The sequence below is a fragment of the Halichoerus grypus genome, chromosome 5 (assembly GCF_964656455.1).
Source record: "Halichoerus grypus chromosome 5, mHalGry1.hap1.1, whole genome shotgun sequence".
NCBI classification, from domain to species: domain Eukaryota; kingdom Metazoa; phylum Chordata; class Mammalia; order Carnivora; family Phocidae; genus Halichoerus; species Halichoerus grypus.
Window position 1 is genome coordinate 35,115,430 of NC_135716.1, and position 16,602 is coordinate 35,132,031.

A 16,602-nucleotide genomic window follows, 5' to 3' on the forward strand; every position below is an offset into this window, starting at 1 on the left:
TTCCGAGTCTTACTTAAATACTGTGGCCCAGCAATGGCCATGTGTACGTGAATGCTTCTTAACCGAAATACGTCATATTTTTATTTTGGATTACACTATCACAGCTAGCAAGATACTTCCTAATTGTTTCTGTTCTGTGCATATTTGGAAGTTAAACGTATCTAATTTGGTTTCACACAAAGAGACAAATGGAAACTCAGATGAACCTTCTCTATGGCATCTTACTCTGATTAGCCGTAAACTGACAGGGAATTGGCAGTTTTTCAAAGTTTCCTTCTCCTTGAATGCTAATAAGCCAGGATGGTGTGGAGATCAGTGTTCCCATAAATCTGTTTTTCTTTTTCTTTATAAAGCTCATTCCAGAGCCATCTCGAAGGCTGCATGTTAAGGCACGGACTCCAGCTCAGGAGAACAGAGGCAGGTTTCCTGGAGGCTGAAAGGGTCAGCTGCTTACCGCTTCCATCAGGCCCTTCACAGTGGGGGATTTCAACATCAAAGCATCGAACACATCGTCCGTCTCCTTCCGCACGTACAGCAGCACTGAAAGCGAAGCAGAGGGGAGGCGTGACTGAGGAGCCCACAAGCCCACCACCGCTGCCAGGCTGCTTCCTGTCACACGCGCGTCAGAGGCTGACAGTATCTATGAGGTCGCGGACCCCCGATGACCCAGACGACCCCTACGAGGGTGACTGCCGCACCTCCACAGCTGACCTGCAGCCAGGGGCTAAGGGGCCCTTCGCGGGAGTAAACGGACAAGTGAGTCACACTTAATGCACTGTGATGCTTTCCCACACTGTTCACATTGGAATTTCTCAAGGTGGGTCCATCATCTCCTTAGAACATCCCTTTTTGCGACCTCCGTCTTCTACTTATTCATTTGATCATTCAACAAATATTGCCAAATACCCATCAGGCTGTGTGCCAGAAGCTGAGGTTGCAGCAATGAATTAAGACATGGTCTGACCTTAAGGAATTCGTCGTCCCTTAGAGAGGCAGGCATTCCTCAAATAAGCAGACAGCCAGACGGGGTTGGACGAGTTCAGAAGGAAAAAGACACGAAAGAGTGCTTACAGGGGCCTGAGCTTTTCACAGAGCTGGGGAGGTGGGGAGAGAGGACAGGGAGCGCAACTCCAGGCGACAGACCGACCAGTGCACAGGCCCGGAGGGAGCCGGGGCATGTCAGAGGCGTGAGGGAGAAGCCATGGACCTGGAGTACAACAGGCCTGGCTTTGACCCCAGCTCAGCCTGCTGTGGGGCTCTGCTTCCTTACATCTCTCCAAGCGCTGGTCTTCCCTGGACAATGGGGATAATAATATCATCTACCTCACGGGGTTGCTGTGGGGCTTAAATGAATAGCATCCACGTGGGCGCTTAGCCCCGTGCCCAGCACCCAGCAAGTAGTGCTCCTCCATCAGCGATGCCATCAGGAAGCACCTGTCGTGGTTCTAGTGCCCTCGGTGAAGGTGAATGCGGCTTTGTGCTCATTTCTCTGTAACGTAACAGTCTCAAGTTGATCATGCACAGACTAGGGGAGATGGTAGCGACCCCAGACACCATCACAGAGGAGAAGACACTCTCAGGGGACACCCTTCCTTACAGCAACTGCCCGGAGGCTTAGCTCCCAGAAAGAACTGGAACTGCCATTCACACGCGACCCTCCAGCCCCCTGAGCTGCCTGTGCTTTCTCTCTCCTTCCTCCAATAATATGGCTTCTGGTTCTGACTTCAGAGGGAAAGAAAAGGGCCAAGGCTGCAGCCCCCTGCGCCTGGCTACTACAGGAAGAATGTGCCGCCAAGAAACCCTGCTGAGCCTCCGACCACAGTCAGGTACCAACGGAGGCACAGTTACCACCAAGCTGGAAGAATGACGCTGGAGCTGGAAACTGAAACCAGCTCTAACTCAAACTCCTGCCCCTTCCCCCACTCCTCCCCAGTCCCAGGGGCTTTGTTAAAGCTGCCTGCTTTATAAAGGCAAAGTCTACACGGGCGCACAAGGACTCTGCCTACATTTTCTCTCTGCAGCAGCTGTTCGGTTTGTGTGTGACACAAAAGAGAAAAAACCCTGAAGTATTGCAAAGTTTCTTCTCTTTACCAAGTATAAAAATAAACTACCAATTAAAAATAAACAGATTGAACATGTCTCCAAAGATTTCAAAATGTAGTCCTTTGGAGGAATATTTATAGTCTCCATTTCAGCTGAAACAATCTAGTGGCCTAATGGCCCTATAAGAGGACTCAAGGTTAGCGGCACAGTGAGAAACAATTAGACCAGAGGACCTCAGCTACCAATGGATGAGGACAATTAAAATTTAAAAAAGGGTGGCTGGGGCGCCTGGGTGGCTCAGTCGTTGAGCGTCTGCCTTCAGCTCAGGTCATGATCCCGGGGTCCTGGGATCGAGCCCCGCATCGGGCTCCCTGCTCGGCGGGAAGCCTGCTTCTCCCTCTCCCACTCTCCCTGCTTGTGTTCCCTCTCGCTGTATCTCTCTCTGTCAAATAAATAAAAAATCTTTAAAAAAAATAAAAAAATAAAAAATAAATAAAAAAAGGGTGGTTGTTACAGCAAACATTCTGGAAGTTCTCCCCGCAAGCCGCAAAAGAAAAATGTCATTTCCAGCAGGCTGACCCTAAGGAAACCCCAAACATGTTCTAGTAAAATGCGTCCTGCTGCCATTGGATTTACAAATTTCTTGTTTTAAAACCTTTGTCTTGGAAATAGTATGGCTGATTCCCTTGCTACAGGTGTCGCGGTAAGGCGTTAGAGGTGGTCCGGTGGCACGTGGATAGGCTGTGGCAGAGAGGCCAGGCAGGGCAGCACCCCAACCCCCGCCCCTGCTGGGCTGACAGCGCACCCCCACGGCTTGCCCCGGGCGGCAGCTTCGGCAACCGTGCGGCTGCGGCGGGGCCCACGCAATCACTCCGCTAACGGTGGCCGTGACGGCCGGCAGGCGTCCCAGACGCTAGGGGAGAGGCAGACAGCCGCAGGGGCAGGCTCCAAGTGACTCCCACGGAGCCCCCCAGAGAAGTGGCTACAAAGGCAGAACAACAAAGAGTGGCTTTGGGGAGAACTATGATCATTTTCTCTCCTGGAGAACTTCTAATAAATAAACAATGGGAACCATCACTGACCCTGATTCCTCTTGTTTGTCAAAGACCAGCTCCGACTGGGAGCTCCAGGCAAGGGGCTCAGTAACTCCACTGTCCTTTTCCAAAGGAAAGCCACTCCCAGGAGACCACTTGCTTGGTCGCTGGTAGCTTGCAGCGCCCTCGTGTGTCTCTGTGATTTAGATGTTTCAAAGGCCATAGACTTGCTTTTTGTCACAGCCCAATAAAATTCCCAGTGGCAATTTTTGTACTGACTTCACAATCTCAAAATAATCTGAAAAACACAACCTTTGGGCTAGCCAGCATGCACTAAATATGGATGCAAGCTACAATTACTTTTGCCTGTGTAATTCTTGATTTCCATATAATTCTGCCTTCGTTCTAAAGTATGTGCTAGAAAAGGCATGCAGGAACAAAGCCCAAAATGCACTTGAATATTTGATGGGAAGCCTGTGAAGTCAATCTTTTAAAGGTTTAAAGGTTGCTAATGTAATTAACACCACCTAGGTATTTATGCTCTTTCCATTTTGAAGCACTAATTACTTATTCACAATGAACACATGTACCTAGATCCAGACCTAATAATAAAAGTCACAGCTGTAACAGTGAACACAGAGTGCTTCCTATGTGCTAGGCACCTGGCTGAAGTGTCTCACCTACACTGAGGTTCATCAATCCTCACAGCAACTCTACAGGTAGGTACTCTTCTCATCCCTGTTTTACAATGTGGACTCGAAGGAGCGGAGGGTCTCCCCAAGGTCCTACAACTCTGAAGGGCTGAGGAAGGCTACAGAGGGGATGTTCTTGACCACTACGCAAATCCCACTACAAGTAGAAAAGAAATACTATTTCTCGGTAACAAAAAATTCAAGTCTGTGTGGACGGCAGAACATATTTAACAGGGTAGCCTGACTCACTGGAAGTCCAGCACAGTACGTCTAAGATCCCTGGAAGCTCTTGGTGTTGGCTACAGCAGGACAGGAGGGGCAATGGCCATTCCCCACACTCTCCTCTTCCTCCAAGGAAGGACAGTGAGTTATGTACAGTATCGAAAGGCAGAGCAAAACACTGACCCACTCTCACTTCATTTCTTAGTCTCTTGATGAAGCAGAATAAGACCCTTGACAGAGAAAGAGAAGAAGTTGTGATGTCAGAAAACAGGCTCATTTATCTGTCTGAGATGAGTCGTTTCCATCTCTGGAACGATTCTCAACCGCTGCTGCTTGGGAGATGTTACTGTCTCATGTGCAGCAGAAGTTTCTTTCTGACCTCAGACCTCATTGCTGACTGATCGGTACCCTCATTACCTTGCTCCCAAGGCAAAAGAAAGAACCAGTGCCTAGAAAGAATATGTATTTGCTTAAGGTGCTTAAAAGGACAGGGCTGAAAGTGAAGGGGAAGACTGTGGACTTCCTTCGTCAATAACCAATCCCCAGGCCAGCCTTCAACCACAGGGTCTGGGCTGGGCTGCACAGTCTTGTGTGTGAAGTGCCCCCACCATTCATGATGGGAGGGTGGGTAACCCTGCAATGCCAGAGGGGAGATACCTCGCTTCATCCCTTCTTCTTTCATCTGCTTAGAAGGTGCTGGACCAAATTCCTCTTCCATGGGCCTGAACATCCGTTTAACAAGGACACTGCTGCTAGAAAAGATGAGCAGAAATGGTTAAGTAAAGCATGCAGGGAGTCAAAAGAAAGGTTCATGTATGTGTCTTGCACTACCTTTTTCCTTTGTTTGTACCATCCTTAGTTCTCTACAACTGGATCCACTCAGCAACCTCCTTCCTCTCCCCTGCAGGTCCCAAATCATCCCTGCCTGGGGCAGAACACACACGCCAATATCTTTAGGGCATGAACCAAGGACATACTGCCTATTACTGCATACGGATCCACAAAGATGAGACCCCTGGGTTTTACCCACTCTATCCTGCACCTAACCCCCTTCCTGCTCAAAAGATCAGGGCTGGGGTGGGGATAGCAGGAGTGAACCCTGGGGTCTGTGTGATCTCCAAGTTATTAGCTCCTCCCATTTAGTAGGGCCTGAGTGTCCTACACTCTCTTGCCAGCCCCTTAAGGGCACAGCAGGGACCTCTGGAAATGGGATGGGCTTCCCTGGCTGGTTCTCAGTTCTGAGGCTGCCCTGATTTCCTGCTGTTCTATGGCTCCATCTGGTTGGAGCAGATGAGACTGCAGCGGTGGAAGTTCTCCAGAGACCCAGACCTCAGCCGCCCAGCCCTTCCCTCCTCCTTGGGAGGGGGTTTTAGTATCTCCTGGACCCCATATGGTGCTAAGTCCCCACATGTCCCCACCTGAGCCAGTGCTGGTGGTTCTGCATTTTCCCCCCAAAGTTCCTGTCCAAGGAAGGGGAGGAGTCTTTGAGAGGAATGGAAATTGGAAGCACAGACTGTCACTGGAGAGAAGTCACTGGTGCTGAGTGTTGTGGGCTGCCTGTGTGTGTCTTCCCAAATTCATATGTTGAAACCCCAGTCTTCAGTAAGATGTTATTCAGGGGTGAGGCCTTTGAAAGGTAATTAGGACATGAAGGTGGAGCGGCCATGATGGGATTAGCATCCTAAGAGGACACAGTGAAGACACGGTGAGAAGTTGGCCATCTGCAAGCCAGAGGAGGGTTCTCACCAGACACCAACCATACGGGCATCTGATCTCACACTTCCAGCCTCCAGAACTCTGAGAAATACATTTCTGTTGTTTTAAGCGCCACCCCACCCCCCGCCCCGTTTGTGGTATTTTGTTAGAGCAGCCCGAACTGGCTTAGACATGGAGAAAATGCTCCTGAATGGAGCCTTGCTATTCTTCAAGCCCTCAAGGGAGTAGACAGGTTTTTAGACATTTTTACTCTCTTTGGAGATGCCTAGAACTACTAGGCACATGAAGCAATGCCAAACAGGCAGTTCAACAGGATTATTAAGACATGAACTCTGGGTCCAGATTACTTTGGTTTAAACCCCTGCTTTATAATTTACTAGCTATGAGAACATGGACAAGCTCCTCAACTGCCCTGAGCCTCAGATTCCTTGTCTTTAAAAGAAAGCTGTTGAAAGAATTAAATAAATTTGACAAACATAAACCACTCACACAGTGGCTGGATATACCGTAAGTGCTACCGAAGTGTTAGAGATGATGATGACAGTGACGATAAAGGTGGAGAGATCAGAGAAAGAGAGATATGGAGAAGAATAAATATGGCACAGAGCTTGAAAGACGCCAAAGTTTCCATATACCCTCAGAGAGCAAAGAGTCTGCTTTGGTGCAATTTAAGGACCCACATTGGAAAAGCTTCCTGCATGGGAGGTGGACATTACATCAATGCCAAGCTTCCAAGGTAATACAAAACCTTGCTTCAAAGACAATTCTTCATTGGCATCATTGTCATTATGAAGCTATTTGTCAGTTCTCAAGTCAAGTTAGTGGTGGGGTCCAGTGGTACAAAGAGCATAAGGTACAAAGCTTTGGACGATCCAGAAAGTATTTCTATTAATTCTAATAGTTTAAATTATTAAACCAACAATGCTTTAAGTTATCATCTCATATGTTAAGTGCTCCGAAAAGGTCTATCAATTTTTTAAAAAGACTTCACATTTTACAAAGTACTTTTCATCTTGGTCAGTTAGGTCTCAGGAACACCATGTGAGCCAGCCAGGGCCAATCTTATCCTTATATTAGTGAAAACCAAACTCGGGCTCAATGTGTGTAAGGGTAGGGTGATGTGGCTGACAAGTAAAACAGGCTGTTAAGAGAACGCAGCTTTGAAGGACAAACTCATGATAAAGATACCTAATAAATCTGAGATGATGATGTGAAGGTATGAGAAATGATAGTAAGAGTCAGCATTCTCTTTTATTCCCAAGTCAAACTGTGAAAACAACTAGAGGGAAAACTCAAACTCAAGTCTCAGTTCACGGTGGTAATAAGTTGTTAAGGCACTATGACAACTTCACTACCTTATCATAAAAGCAGCTCATGTTATTCCATTGTGTCTTGGAAATGGGGTGACAGTGACCTCAGGAGCAGAAGATTAAAAATGAATTCATACAACTGCCAGTGACCAGTAGGTTAATAATAGGTAAATAGCCTGAAATATCACCAGACATGCTCCCATGCTGTGTGAGGGTTCCTAAACTAGTGATTTTCTTTTTCTCATCAAGCAACATTTATTTATATTCTTACAGTCCTGCTGACTTTTGATAGCACCCCATTCTGAGTCATGACAAACTCTGCCATTAAAATAACATCTTGGATAAACCACACGTCTCTGGGGAGTTCAAAATGCCTTCTCACACTTTCAAATCTATAAACCCAGCAGGAGTCAGTAAGTTTGTGTGGTCTGGATTCAAATGTTTCATTTATTTTCAAAGCAAAGCAAAAAAAGAGGAGCAGGTATGACAGACCCATTTGATAGATGAAAAGAACACAAACGTCAGGTCTCCTAATGTCCTGTCCAATTATACTGCACTGTACCACTGAAGGACTGGATAACTAGGAGAAGGCACTTTCTCTGATGCCAATCTCAACCTCACTGGCAAATGTGTGGCTAATATATGGGGTGACTCCGGGTTCAGCAGCATTTGAAGCCATTGCGTTGTGAGGTCAATGTCAGGGAAAGTGAGTCCCTGAGGTATGAACCAAGAACTGCTAAGTCTCATCAGAAAAACCATTTGTGAAGGTGTTCAGGTCTGGAGCCTGGGTCTCCAGCCATACCCGCCAGGCTGAGCTGCACTAGCCATTTGCGCCTAGTGAAGAGGCACTGAAATAAAGTACAGAAATGAGTCGCAGGCAGCATGGAGACATAGTTTGTCTATTTCACAGCTCTGCTTATGGTCTACATGCGCCAATTACCATGTATGCCCCCAAATAAATTGACCTTCCTCCCCTCCCCCCGTTAGCCTCAGAAAAGAGGAGGCTCCCTTATGTTCAAGTCCTTATAAGGTCTCTCACAGTATGGAGTAGGATCTCAATTAATTTCAGTAACAAATTACTCTATGGGTAACAATCCCAAAATGACTTTAATCAATGCTAATTTGGGGTACTGATAGAATTCATCTGGTAGAATTAGCAAAACAAACAAACAGAACCCACACATAGATTTAGTAATGATTACCATAGTTAAGCGCTCTAAAATGCAAGTAATAAATGACTAGGTTAGTAGGCCCCAGAAGGATCATTTGAAGAGGAAATACAGATATTTCTGTTCCTGATAAGATGTAGCTTGTGGCAAGCCAATGTTCTAGCCAAGAACAATGTGAAAACTGTATAAAATTAAACAAACAAACAGAAGACCTCTTGAAAGTAGTGGAGACTGCTGATGGGGCAGTCAGGGCTTGAGGAGCTGAGGTCTCAGGGAAGAGAATGCAGAGAGATGAGCTGGTAATCAGTGAGCCACTGTTCCCTCAGAGCATTTACCAGTTCTTGTTTGGGAGCAGAAGGTGATAACCCCAGCTAAGGCACATATGCAAGGGGGAAAAAAAATAAAGTCTGCACAGCTTTCGGCAATCTCACAGTGCTAGAAAAACAGAAGTTTTTGTTTGGGGCTGCAAAGGCATCTAGGACTTATGGAAAAACTTCCAGAGAGTAAGGAAGCACAGAAAAGTGAACCAGACAATGCAGTATTCCTTCCTAGATACTTGCCAAGTCCCTAAACTGCACAGGACAAGAAACTAAGAAATTGAGCAGAAAGTCCTTGAAAATCATAGAGGAGGCCTTAGTAGTTTCCCCGTGCTAAAGAGACAGAAATCAGATATCAGATCCCACCAAGGAAGAGGGCCCAAAGAAAGTCCCTCAGAGCTACAGTCTAGGGGTTAGGATGAAGTAGTCTGAGGCTAATACAAATTGAAACTGAGCTTAGGGTCAGTTCTGCCCTGACTAGAGTACAGTGATCTGCATTCACTCAGGCCACACACCAGAGGATAGGGAAAACCTTCACAAGAGAAAAACATGGTCATCTAGATCTTCTGTAATTTTTACATACATTATTCATCATTCAACTAATGCTTATTAAATATACTAATAAAAAGGACCAAGAGAAAAACAGACAATAGAAACAGGCCCACAGAAAACACACTTACAGCATATTATTGAGTTACCAATGTGAACTTAAAAATAACTGTTATTATTGTGTTCCTGAATACAAATGACAAGACATATAGAGCTGGAGTCTATTAAAATAAAAAAACCAATTAAGTGGAAACCCTAGAACTAAAAAGTACAATAACAGAAATTAAGAACTCAATAGATGAATTTAACAGAGTGGAAAGTTAGGTCAATAGAAAATATCCAGGCTGACACAGGGTGAGCAAAGAAGATGGACGTTTCAGCAAAGCACGTAAAAAACACAGGGACACAATAAAACGTTCTAATACACATTTCAAATCTCAAAGGAGTGCAGAGAGGGAACAGATAAGAAGCACTGTTTGAAGAGATAATAGCTGATACTGTTCCCAAACTGATGAAAGACATCAACCCACAGATTCAATAAGTGCTATAAGATACCAAGCCAGAAAAAATAAAGCAAACCTACATGTAGGAACACATTAATAAAAATTCTGAAAAACTAAAAGAAAGAAGAACATTTTAAAGCAGCCCTCTCAAACAATAAGAAAGGGAAGGAGGGAGGGAGAGAGGGAGTGAGGGAAGGAAGGAAAGGAAGGAAGGAAGGAAGGAAGGAAGGAAGGAAGGAAGGAAGGAAGCAAGGAAGGAAGGGACAATCACATTTGAAACAGCGACAATAAGGCAGATATATGATTTCTCAACAGTAATGATGGAAACCAAAACTGAAAGAAAGTAATTGACAACCTGGAATTTGGTATCTAGCAAGAATATCCTATAAAAGTGACCGTGAAATAAAAACATTTATAATAAACAAACAATATGAGAGAATTCTTTGCCAAAAGTTCCATAGCAACAACAGCAACAAAAATATTAAACAGAGTTCTTCACTCAGCAGGAAAAAAAATCCCAAGGAAAAACACAGAAGTCGAGGAAGAAACGAAGAGCAGTGGAAAGAGTAAATATGGGTTAAATTTATAAAAGGAGTCTTTAGTTCCAATCTTCCAGTTTGCAAAATAGGAAACTAGTATACAAGTAAGAATAACTGGTACGAATGTAAGAAACTGATGAAAATATTTTAAATATTTTTTAAAACCTCCCTTGCTTATCTGATGCAGATTTCAGTATTACTGGGTGGGTTTTTAAATGCAATATCTAACAGTAAAAAATAAAAATATATCAATCAGAAAGGGGTTAGGCTTCTTAACAACTGCATATGGATCTGCCATTATCATGAAATAAAAATTTTAATTAAAAACAATTGAAAATGGGAGGCAACATTGTGGCAGACACTTGTGTAACTATTTCTATGTTATGAGAATCAGTATCCATGGCTTGGGATAAAATTTCCAAGGACAGACTTGAAGATAAGGATTTAAGTGCTGTATGTCCACTCTGACAGTAGTGGGAAAGAATAACCCTGATAAACAGTGTGAGAGGACATAAAACATAATTTTAGTGATAAGAAAGACCCGATGTCAAAGATGAATTGTAAAGAATTTGAAGAAAGTGTAAATGTAACAGACATTTCTGAATTATGTTAATTAACAAAGCAAGTATCAGTAAATCATTGATTCTTTTGGCGATATCCATAATGGTTTAACTATTCAAACTGGCCCCAAAGCTTTATGTTTTCAGCTCCTCCTTGGGAAATTGGGGAAGTGGTCCTTTATTTTTAACCACCTTATATTTATGTTTTTGTGGTAAAACAGAGCCATCATACCTTGCTATGATTTCATAGTTTGCTTAGCATCCCTGAGAACTTTATCAAAGAAAAGTATCTGGAGCTCTGTAAAGTGCTCCTTTAAAAGAAGTAGTGCAGAATTCTAGAAGATTTTTATTTTATGCTGATGAATACAGGGTGATGACTTTTTAGATTTAGTATCATGTTGATTAAATGCACTCACTGGTGATTGGTTAGTAATCTCTAACTTCTCCAAAGGGTATTGAATTTGAGCCAAAGTGTTGGCTTCCATGGTAGATGAGCACCAGAACTGGCTCTTTTCCTCAGCAACACTGTAACCAAGCTCATGGTTTGGTCTGGCAACACCTATGGGACTCTCCCTCCTGCAAGAGGAATGGGAGGGCCCTCTGCTGGCGTCACTCAGCATGACGAGTGAAGTCACTCTGGGGAGCTGTCTCTCTGAGCTGGTATGGGACCAATCCACAGGGTTGCCCTGCCCAACCTTTATCTTCTCCTGGCTTTTGTTTTCCTAAAGTTTCAGCTTTTGAGGAGATAATACAATGCGGCCCCAAGGCGGTGTGCCTTTGAGAAGAAGCAAGGGGATAAGAGAAATTTTTGGAGAGGATTGTGGTCTGAGGATCCCCAGCAGCACCATGGTGATGGCAGATTCTTGGAGGGAGACCACTGTCCTCCACACACAGGACTGCCGAACTTGCCAAGGACCCCTGTGCCCCAAATGCAATGTGAAAGCTACAGAGCTGCTGAACTTGAAGGGACCTCACTGCAGGCTGGAATGGGGGCACCACCATGGGGGTGACCGTGGACAAGAGACTAAGGCAAGAAGGGTTTTCTAGGAACTAGAGGTCAGATGGGGATGGAGACCAGATCCCCTGAAGTAATGGAACAGAATAGCATTTCCCACCATATGTGACATTTGCATAGCAATTTACATATGATTTCAAGGAGTTTAAAGCCCTTCCCTCTTCCCCATAAGATCCATTCATGAATCCCTCGTTAAGGGCCCATATTCCACAGAAAATTCTTCCTGTCTGGCTTGTTCTTTCCATCCTTCTTCCTCTCCCTCTCTTCCATTTCTCAATTAAGTATCATTTACTGAAGGACAGTAAAGGAACCTTAACGACAATAATAATAGCTATGATTTTTTTTTTTTGAAAGCACCTTCCACATGCCAGGACATTTGACATACTAATGCTTACAACTCTATCAGGTAGGTATTATTATTTGCTATTTTTAGATGAGACTCCAAAAAGTTGTTATATTAAGTTACAGAGCTTGTAAAGGCCTGATTCAAATCATGGCTGCCTGGCTCCAAAGCAGTGGTTCTCAAACACTGCTGAACTTTAGAATCACCTGGGGACTTTAAAAAGGTCTCCGTACCTAAACTGCATCCCGTGCCAATTAAATCAAAAGCCATGGGGGTGCTACCTGTATGTGAGTTATTTTTCAATTCCCCAGGTGATTCCAAACTGCAGCAAGAGGCCTGTTGCTGAGAAGGAGTGTCCAAAGCCTCTGTATCTAACTTGGATCCCCTGCCTATGAAACAAACCTGCGCGCGTCTGTCGATGCCCAAACTCAGCAACCCCAATACTCACTTTATCATCAAAGAGGCAGGTGCAAACAGGTGTTCCCCTTTTTGTTCCATTTAGGCACTTGGCTGATGATGGCTCCCCATCCCACCTCATCTGCATTTCCTCTACTTTCCCTCCTGAATCACACTCGGGTTGGCCGGCACTTGAGGCCAGCAGGCTGTACTTGTGAACAAGTCTGTGTCCGACCACCACGTTGGCCTCGGAGTTGCGGGCGGAGGGAGTGGGGTGCCTCCGCTGCGCCTCCTCCAGCTGCTGGTTCAGTGAATGCTGCTCTCCGGCACTTAACCAGATGCTTTCATACTAACTGATTCTGCCTGGCAGGAGTGACGGACTGGCCAGAGACAGTCCTGATGGAGGCCATGTGAACGCCAAGGAAGGTGGCACACCCCTCAGGGCTCTGCCCTGACCCCCTCAGCCAGGTGCCCTCCTCCGGGCTTGTCACAATCTGGGTCCCGCACTCAGAGGCTGAGCCAAGAGTGTGCCTTTGTCAAGGCCAGAAAGCTATCACGACGGGGGCCCGTCTCTGCCGCACTGGCAGCCACAGATCAAGAATGAAGAGAGTGAGGTGCCAGGGCACGATGGCTAAAGTGGGACGTGGGGAGTGCCGCTAGGCCAGGCTCCGATCCTGCCGCTATCACCAACAGCCGTGTGACTTAAAACACTGTCCCGTCCAACGTTCCACTGCTCTTTATAAAGTGGATGCGATTACAGCATCTTCCCCATGGGAATTTTGGGAGAATTCAACACAACACATAAAGCCTACCTAGTCCCGTGCCTAGCCAAGATATCCAGTGAATGCTAATTATTACTTTCACACATAACAATAGCCAAGTACCAACCGTGTATTAACACTGAGGCTCCAAGGCCACCCACGTGCTCAACTGAAGTTGAATTAGATGTAGGAGAGACAGAGACTCAGGCCTCGGGCCTCATGATTATGCAAGAACAGAGGGTAATTCTTACAGAGAGGCCAAGCCACACGAGTTAGAAATAAGTCACCTGGCCACCTAAACGTTGCCAGCTTGCTAGGAAGGACAGTGTAGGATGAGGTTGGTTGCCAAGGGAGGTCTGCACATGAAGCAGCACTCGGGTCTCAGGCACTTCTCCCTTATGAGGCTAACTTCTCCCAGAGAAGGGAAGAGTAGAATGTTAGTGCTACATGAGACCTCGAAGATCACCTCATCCAAAATCCTCATTTTACAGCTGAGGAAACCGAAGGCCAGAGGTCAAGGAGCCAGCCCAAGGCCTCACACTGGTAAGCAATGGCCTTGGGGCAGAACGTGGGCTTCCTAAGCTCAGAGTCCCTGTTCTTCCCGTGACGCCACACGGTCCCTGGCAAAATATGTGAGTAACAGATTAGAATCGATAGTGCTAATCTTTCTGCTCCTTCCAGCCGCTGGGAATCTATTACCTATGTGCCAACATAAAAAGAACAATCTAATTAGGTATTTAGAAAACTCAGAACTCTGAATTTAGAGGTCAGATCCTGGACAAGGTTCTGCACCTAATTCTCTACCCTGAGACCAGAGGGTGGCACACTTTTTCTTATGTAAAGGGTCAGATTAGTAAATATTTAGGCTTTCCAGCCTACATGGGTCTCTGTTATAACTACTCAGCTCTGCTCCTGGGGCAGGAAGGCAGCCACAGACAAGACATAAGGGAATTAACATGTCTGTGTTCCAATTAAACTTTATGGACACTTGAATCTCATTTAATTTTCACTTGTCACACAATATTATTCTTCTTTTGGATTTTTCTTTTTTTTTGACCATTTAAAAATGTTTAGAGACAGGGGCGCCTGGGTGGCTCAACTGGTTAAGCGTCCAACCCTTGATCTCAGCTCAGGTCTTGATCTCAGGGTCATGAATTCAAGCCCTGCATTGGGCTCCACGCTAGGCATGGAGCCTACTTTAAAAAGAAAAAAAAAAAAACAAAAACGTTTATGGACTGTTCAAACACAGGTGATGGGTTGACTTGGCCCTCCAGCTGTAGTTTACCAAACTCTGCTCTAGGAAATGAACTCAGCGATATCTGCTCCACTTACTTCACCTTGAAATGTTTTATAAATAAATATATTAATTGCATAAGCATAGGGAAGCCCCGGTTTGACTATAGTCTGAAAAAAACTATCTAGAGATTTTAGTTATACAGATAGAATGCAAACCAAGATTTTAGTGGTATATATGTAATGTAACATAGATATTGAAAAATGAGGGGCGCCTGGGTGGCTCAGTTGGTTAAGGGTCCGCCTTCGGCTCAGGTCATGATCTCAGGGTCCTGGGATCAAGCCCCACATCGGGCTCCCTGCTCAGCGGGGAGGCTGCTTCTCCCTCTCCCTCTACCCCTCTCCCCTGCTTGTGTGTGCTCTCTCTCTCTCTCTCTCATGCACACGCTCTCTCTCAAAAATAAATAAAATCTTAAAAAAAAAAAAAAGAAAAGAAAAATGAATGTAGTTCTAGGTTGCTTTAAGAGAAAAAAGGGTCCGGGTCACAAGAAGAAATTATCCCAATATAATCTCCAGCTCATATGGTTGAGAACAGATATTTATTTCTGAGAGCCAATTCTAGGGAAACAAACTATTAAAAATTTGGTGGTACCCCCTGGAGTGGAGACACTGAAACGTAAAACCGTGTTTGAATGAGGAGGAATGGATGGGGCTTATCTAAAGAGCAGAACTAGAGCCAATGGGTGAAAGTCAAAAGAGGGTAGACATCAATTCAATAAACTAACTTTCTGAGAGCTGCAACTGTCCAGTGGTGTCATGAGTTATCTTACATACAGTGAGAGTGTTCAAGTAGAAGCTGCCTGACTACCTATCAAACATGTGGTGTACTGTTAAACTGCTTAAAAGAGAGAGTCAGCTAAATGACCTTGAAGATTCCTTTTTGTGTCTAAAATTCCAGGAGTGCATAAAATGAGTAAATGCACAGAAAGCACCATGCAGAAACTTGATGTGCAAGACACTTGGGAGCCCTAGTGACCCCATGTAAACCCTCTCTTACCTATAATCCCAAGGACAGTGACTAGGTTCTCAGCCTCCCTAGCTTCATTCACACCAGCCTCACCACTAGCCTTGGGCCCGTTTCCCAGAGTGAGGGCTTCAAGAGGTCCACATGGGTGACCCGAGCACTACTAACTAAGCAGGGCAGGCTGTCTCCCTGGCTCCCACCTCAAGCTCACCTTGATCCTGTGTTGGGGCCAGAGATTTCAGTCACTGGATTATTGGTGAAAAGGTAGAATCTTGAAGCGATGCGTCACTTAGAAAAATAGCTAGTTATTCAAAGGCAGATCACAGAAAGGAGAGAGATAAAGAAGGGGTGGAAGGAGAACAGCATTTCCTCAAACTTCCTCTCAGACAGCCCCAGAGTCAAGCCTTTCTCATTTCTTAGCTCTAAGTCCATGGTTATCCTGTGCTCCAAGAGCCATTTCTACTGACATGAACTGACTTTGGATGTAAAGAGAAAGAACTGAGTGTCTTACCCTTCTCGTTCATCATCCGTGTTGTAATACACCTGTGGAACAAAACAACAGGCTTACTGTAGGTTAGACCAAGAAATGGAAATAGATTACGTGATGCACTGACCTTCCTAGGCTCTTACACTGTCTTAAAGAAGACAAAAGGCAGATCTGTTTAATGATGCTGTGTGTATGTGTCCAAGGAAATACAAATTTTACATCATATTCTTCCTAGGGTTAATTCTTGGATTTTAAGGAAGTAAAATTGGAAATCTGATTATTTCCAGCTCAAGTCATTCTGATCAGATTACCTACTAAACCAGCTCTTGCCTTGACATTAAAGAAATATTTTAGCAGGACCTACAAATCATTGTTCAGAAAGGCTCTGGAGCAAGGCGTGTGAGTATCCAATCCCATCAGGTCCACAGGTGAGCTGACCACAGATACTGTGCTCTGGCGAAGGGAGGGGAGCAAGAGAGTCCCAGGGCAGTGCAGCAGCGACCCTAGGACCCTGTCTGTTCCCCGAAAGGGCCTGGGTTATTCTGGCATCCCACAGCCACAAACATTTAGAGTCGACTGTCTTCAGGCTGGGGAAAGGTCATGCAGCTCTAGGAGGTGCTCCAGGCCAGAAAACCTCTGAGAACAGATTTCTTTAGGTGGTCAGCATGGTGGCAGGCAGAATCAGATTT

At 45.2% G+C, this 16,602-nt stretch overlaps 1 protein-coding gene across 3 annotated transcripts in view; it reads right to left on the bottom strand.

Annotated features, from left to right (window-relative positions):
• Positions 1–16,602, bottom strand: part of GRHL2 (grainyhead like transcription factor 2) — a 156,656-nt gene that overhangs the window by 16,812 nt on the left and 123,242 nt on the right. For 2 of the 3 annotated variants that reach the window (XM_078072165.1, XM_036080153.2), the window contains 3 exons: positions 15,938–15,969; positions 4,649–4,743; positions 455–540 (listed from right to left, as the gene is read on the bottom strand). In XM_078072165.1, coding sequence (XP_077928291.1) covers positions 455–540; positions 4,649–4,743; positions 15,938–15,969 — 213 coding nt within the window. The remainder of the gene's footprint in view (positions 1–454; positions 541–4,648; positions 4,744–15,937; positions 15,970–16,602) is intronic. The other variant, XM_036080154.2, reaches the window with a different exon arrangement.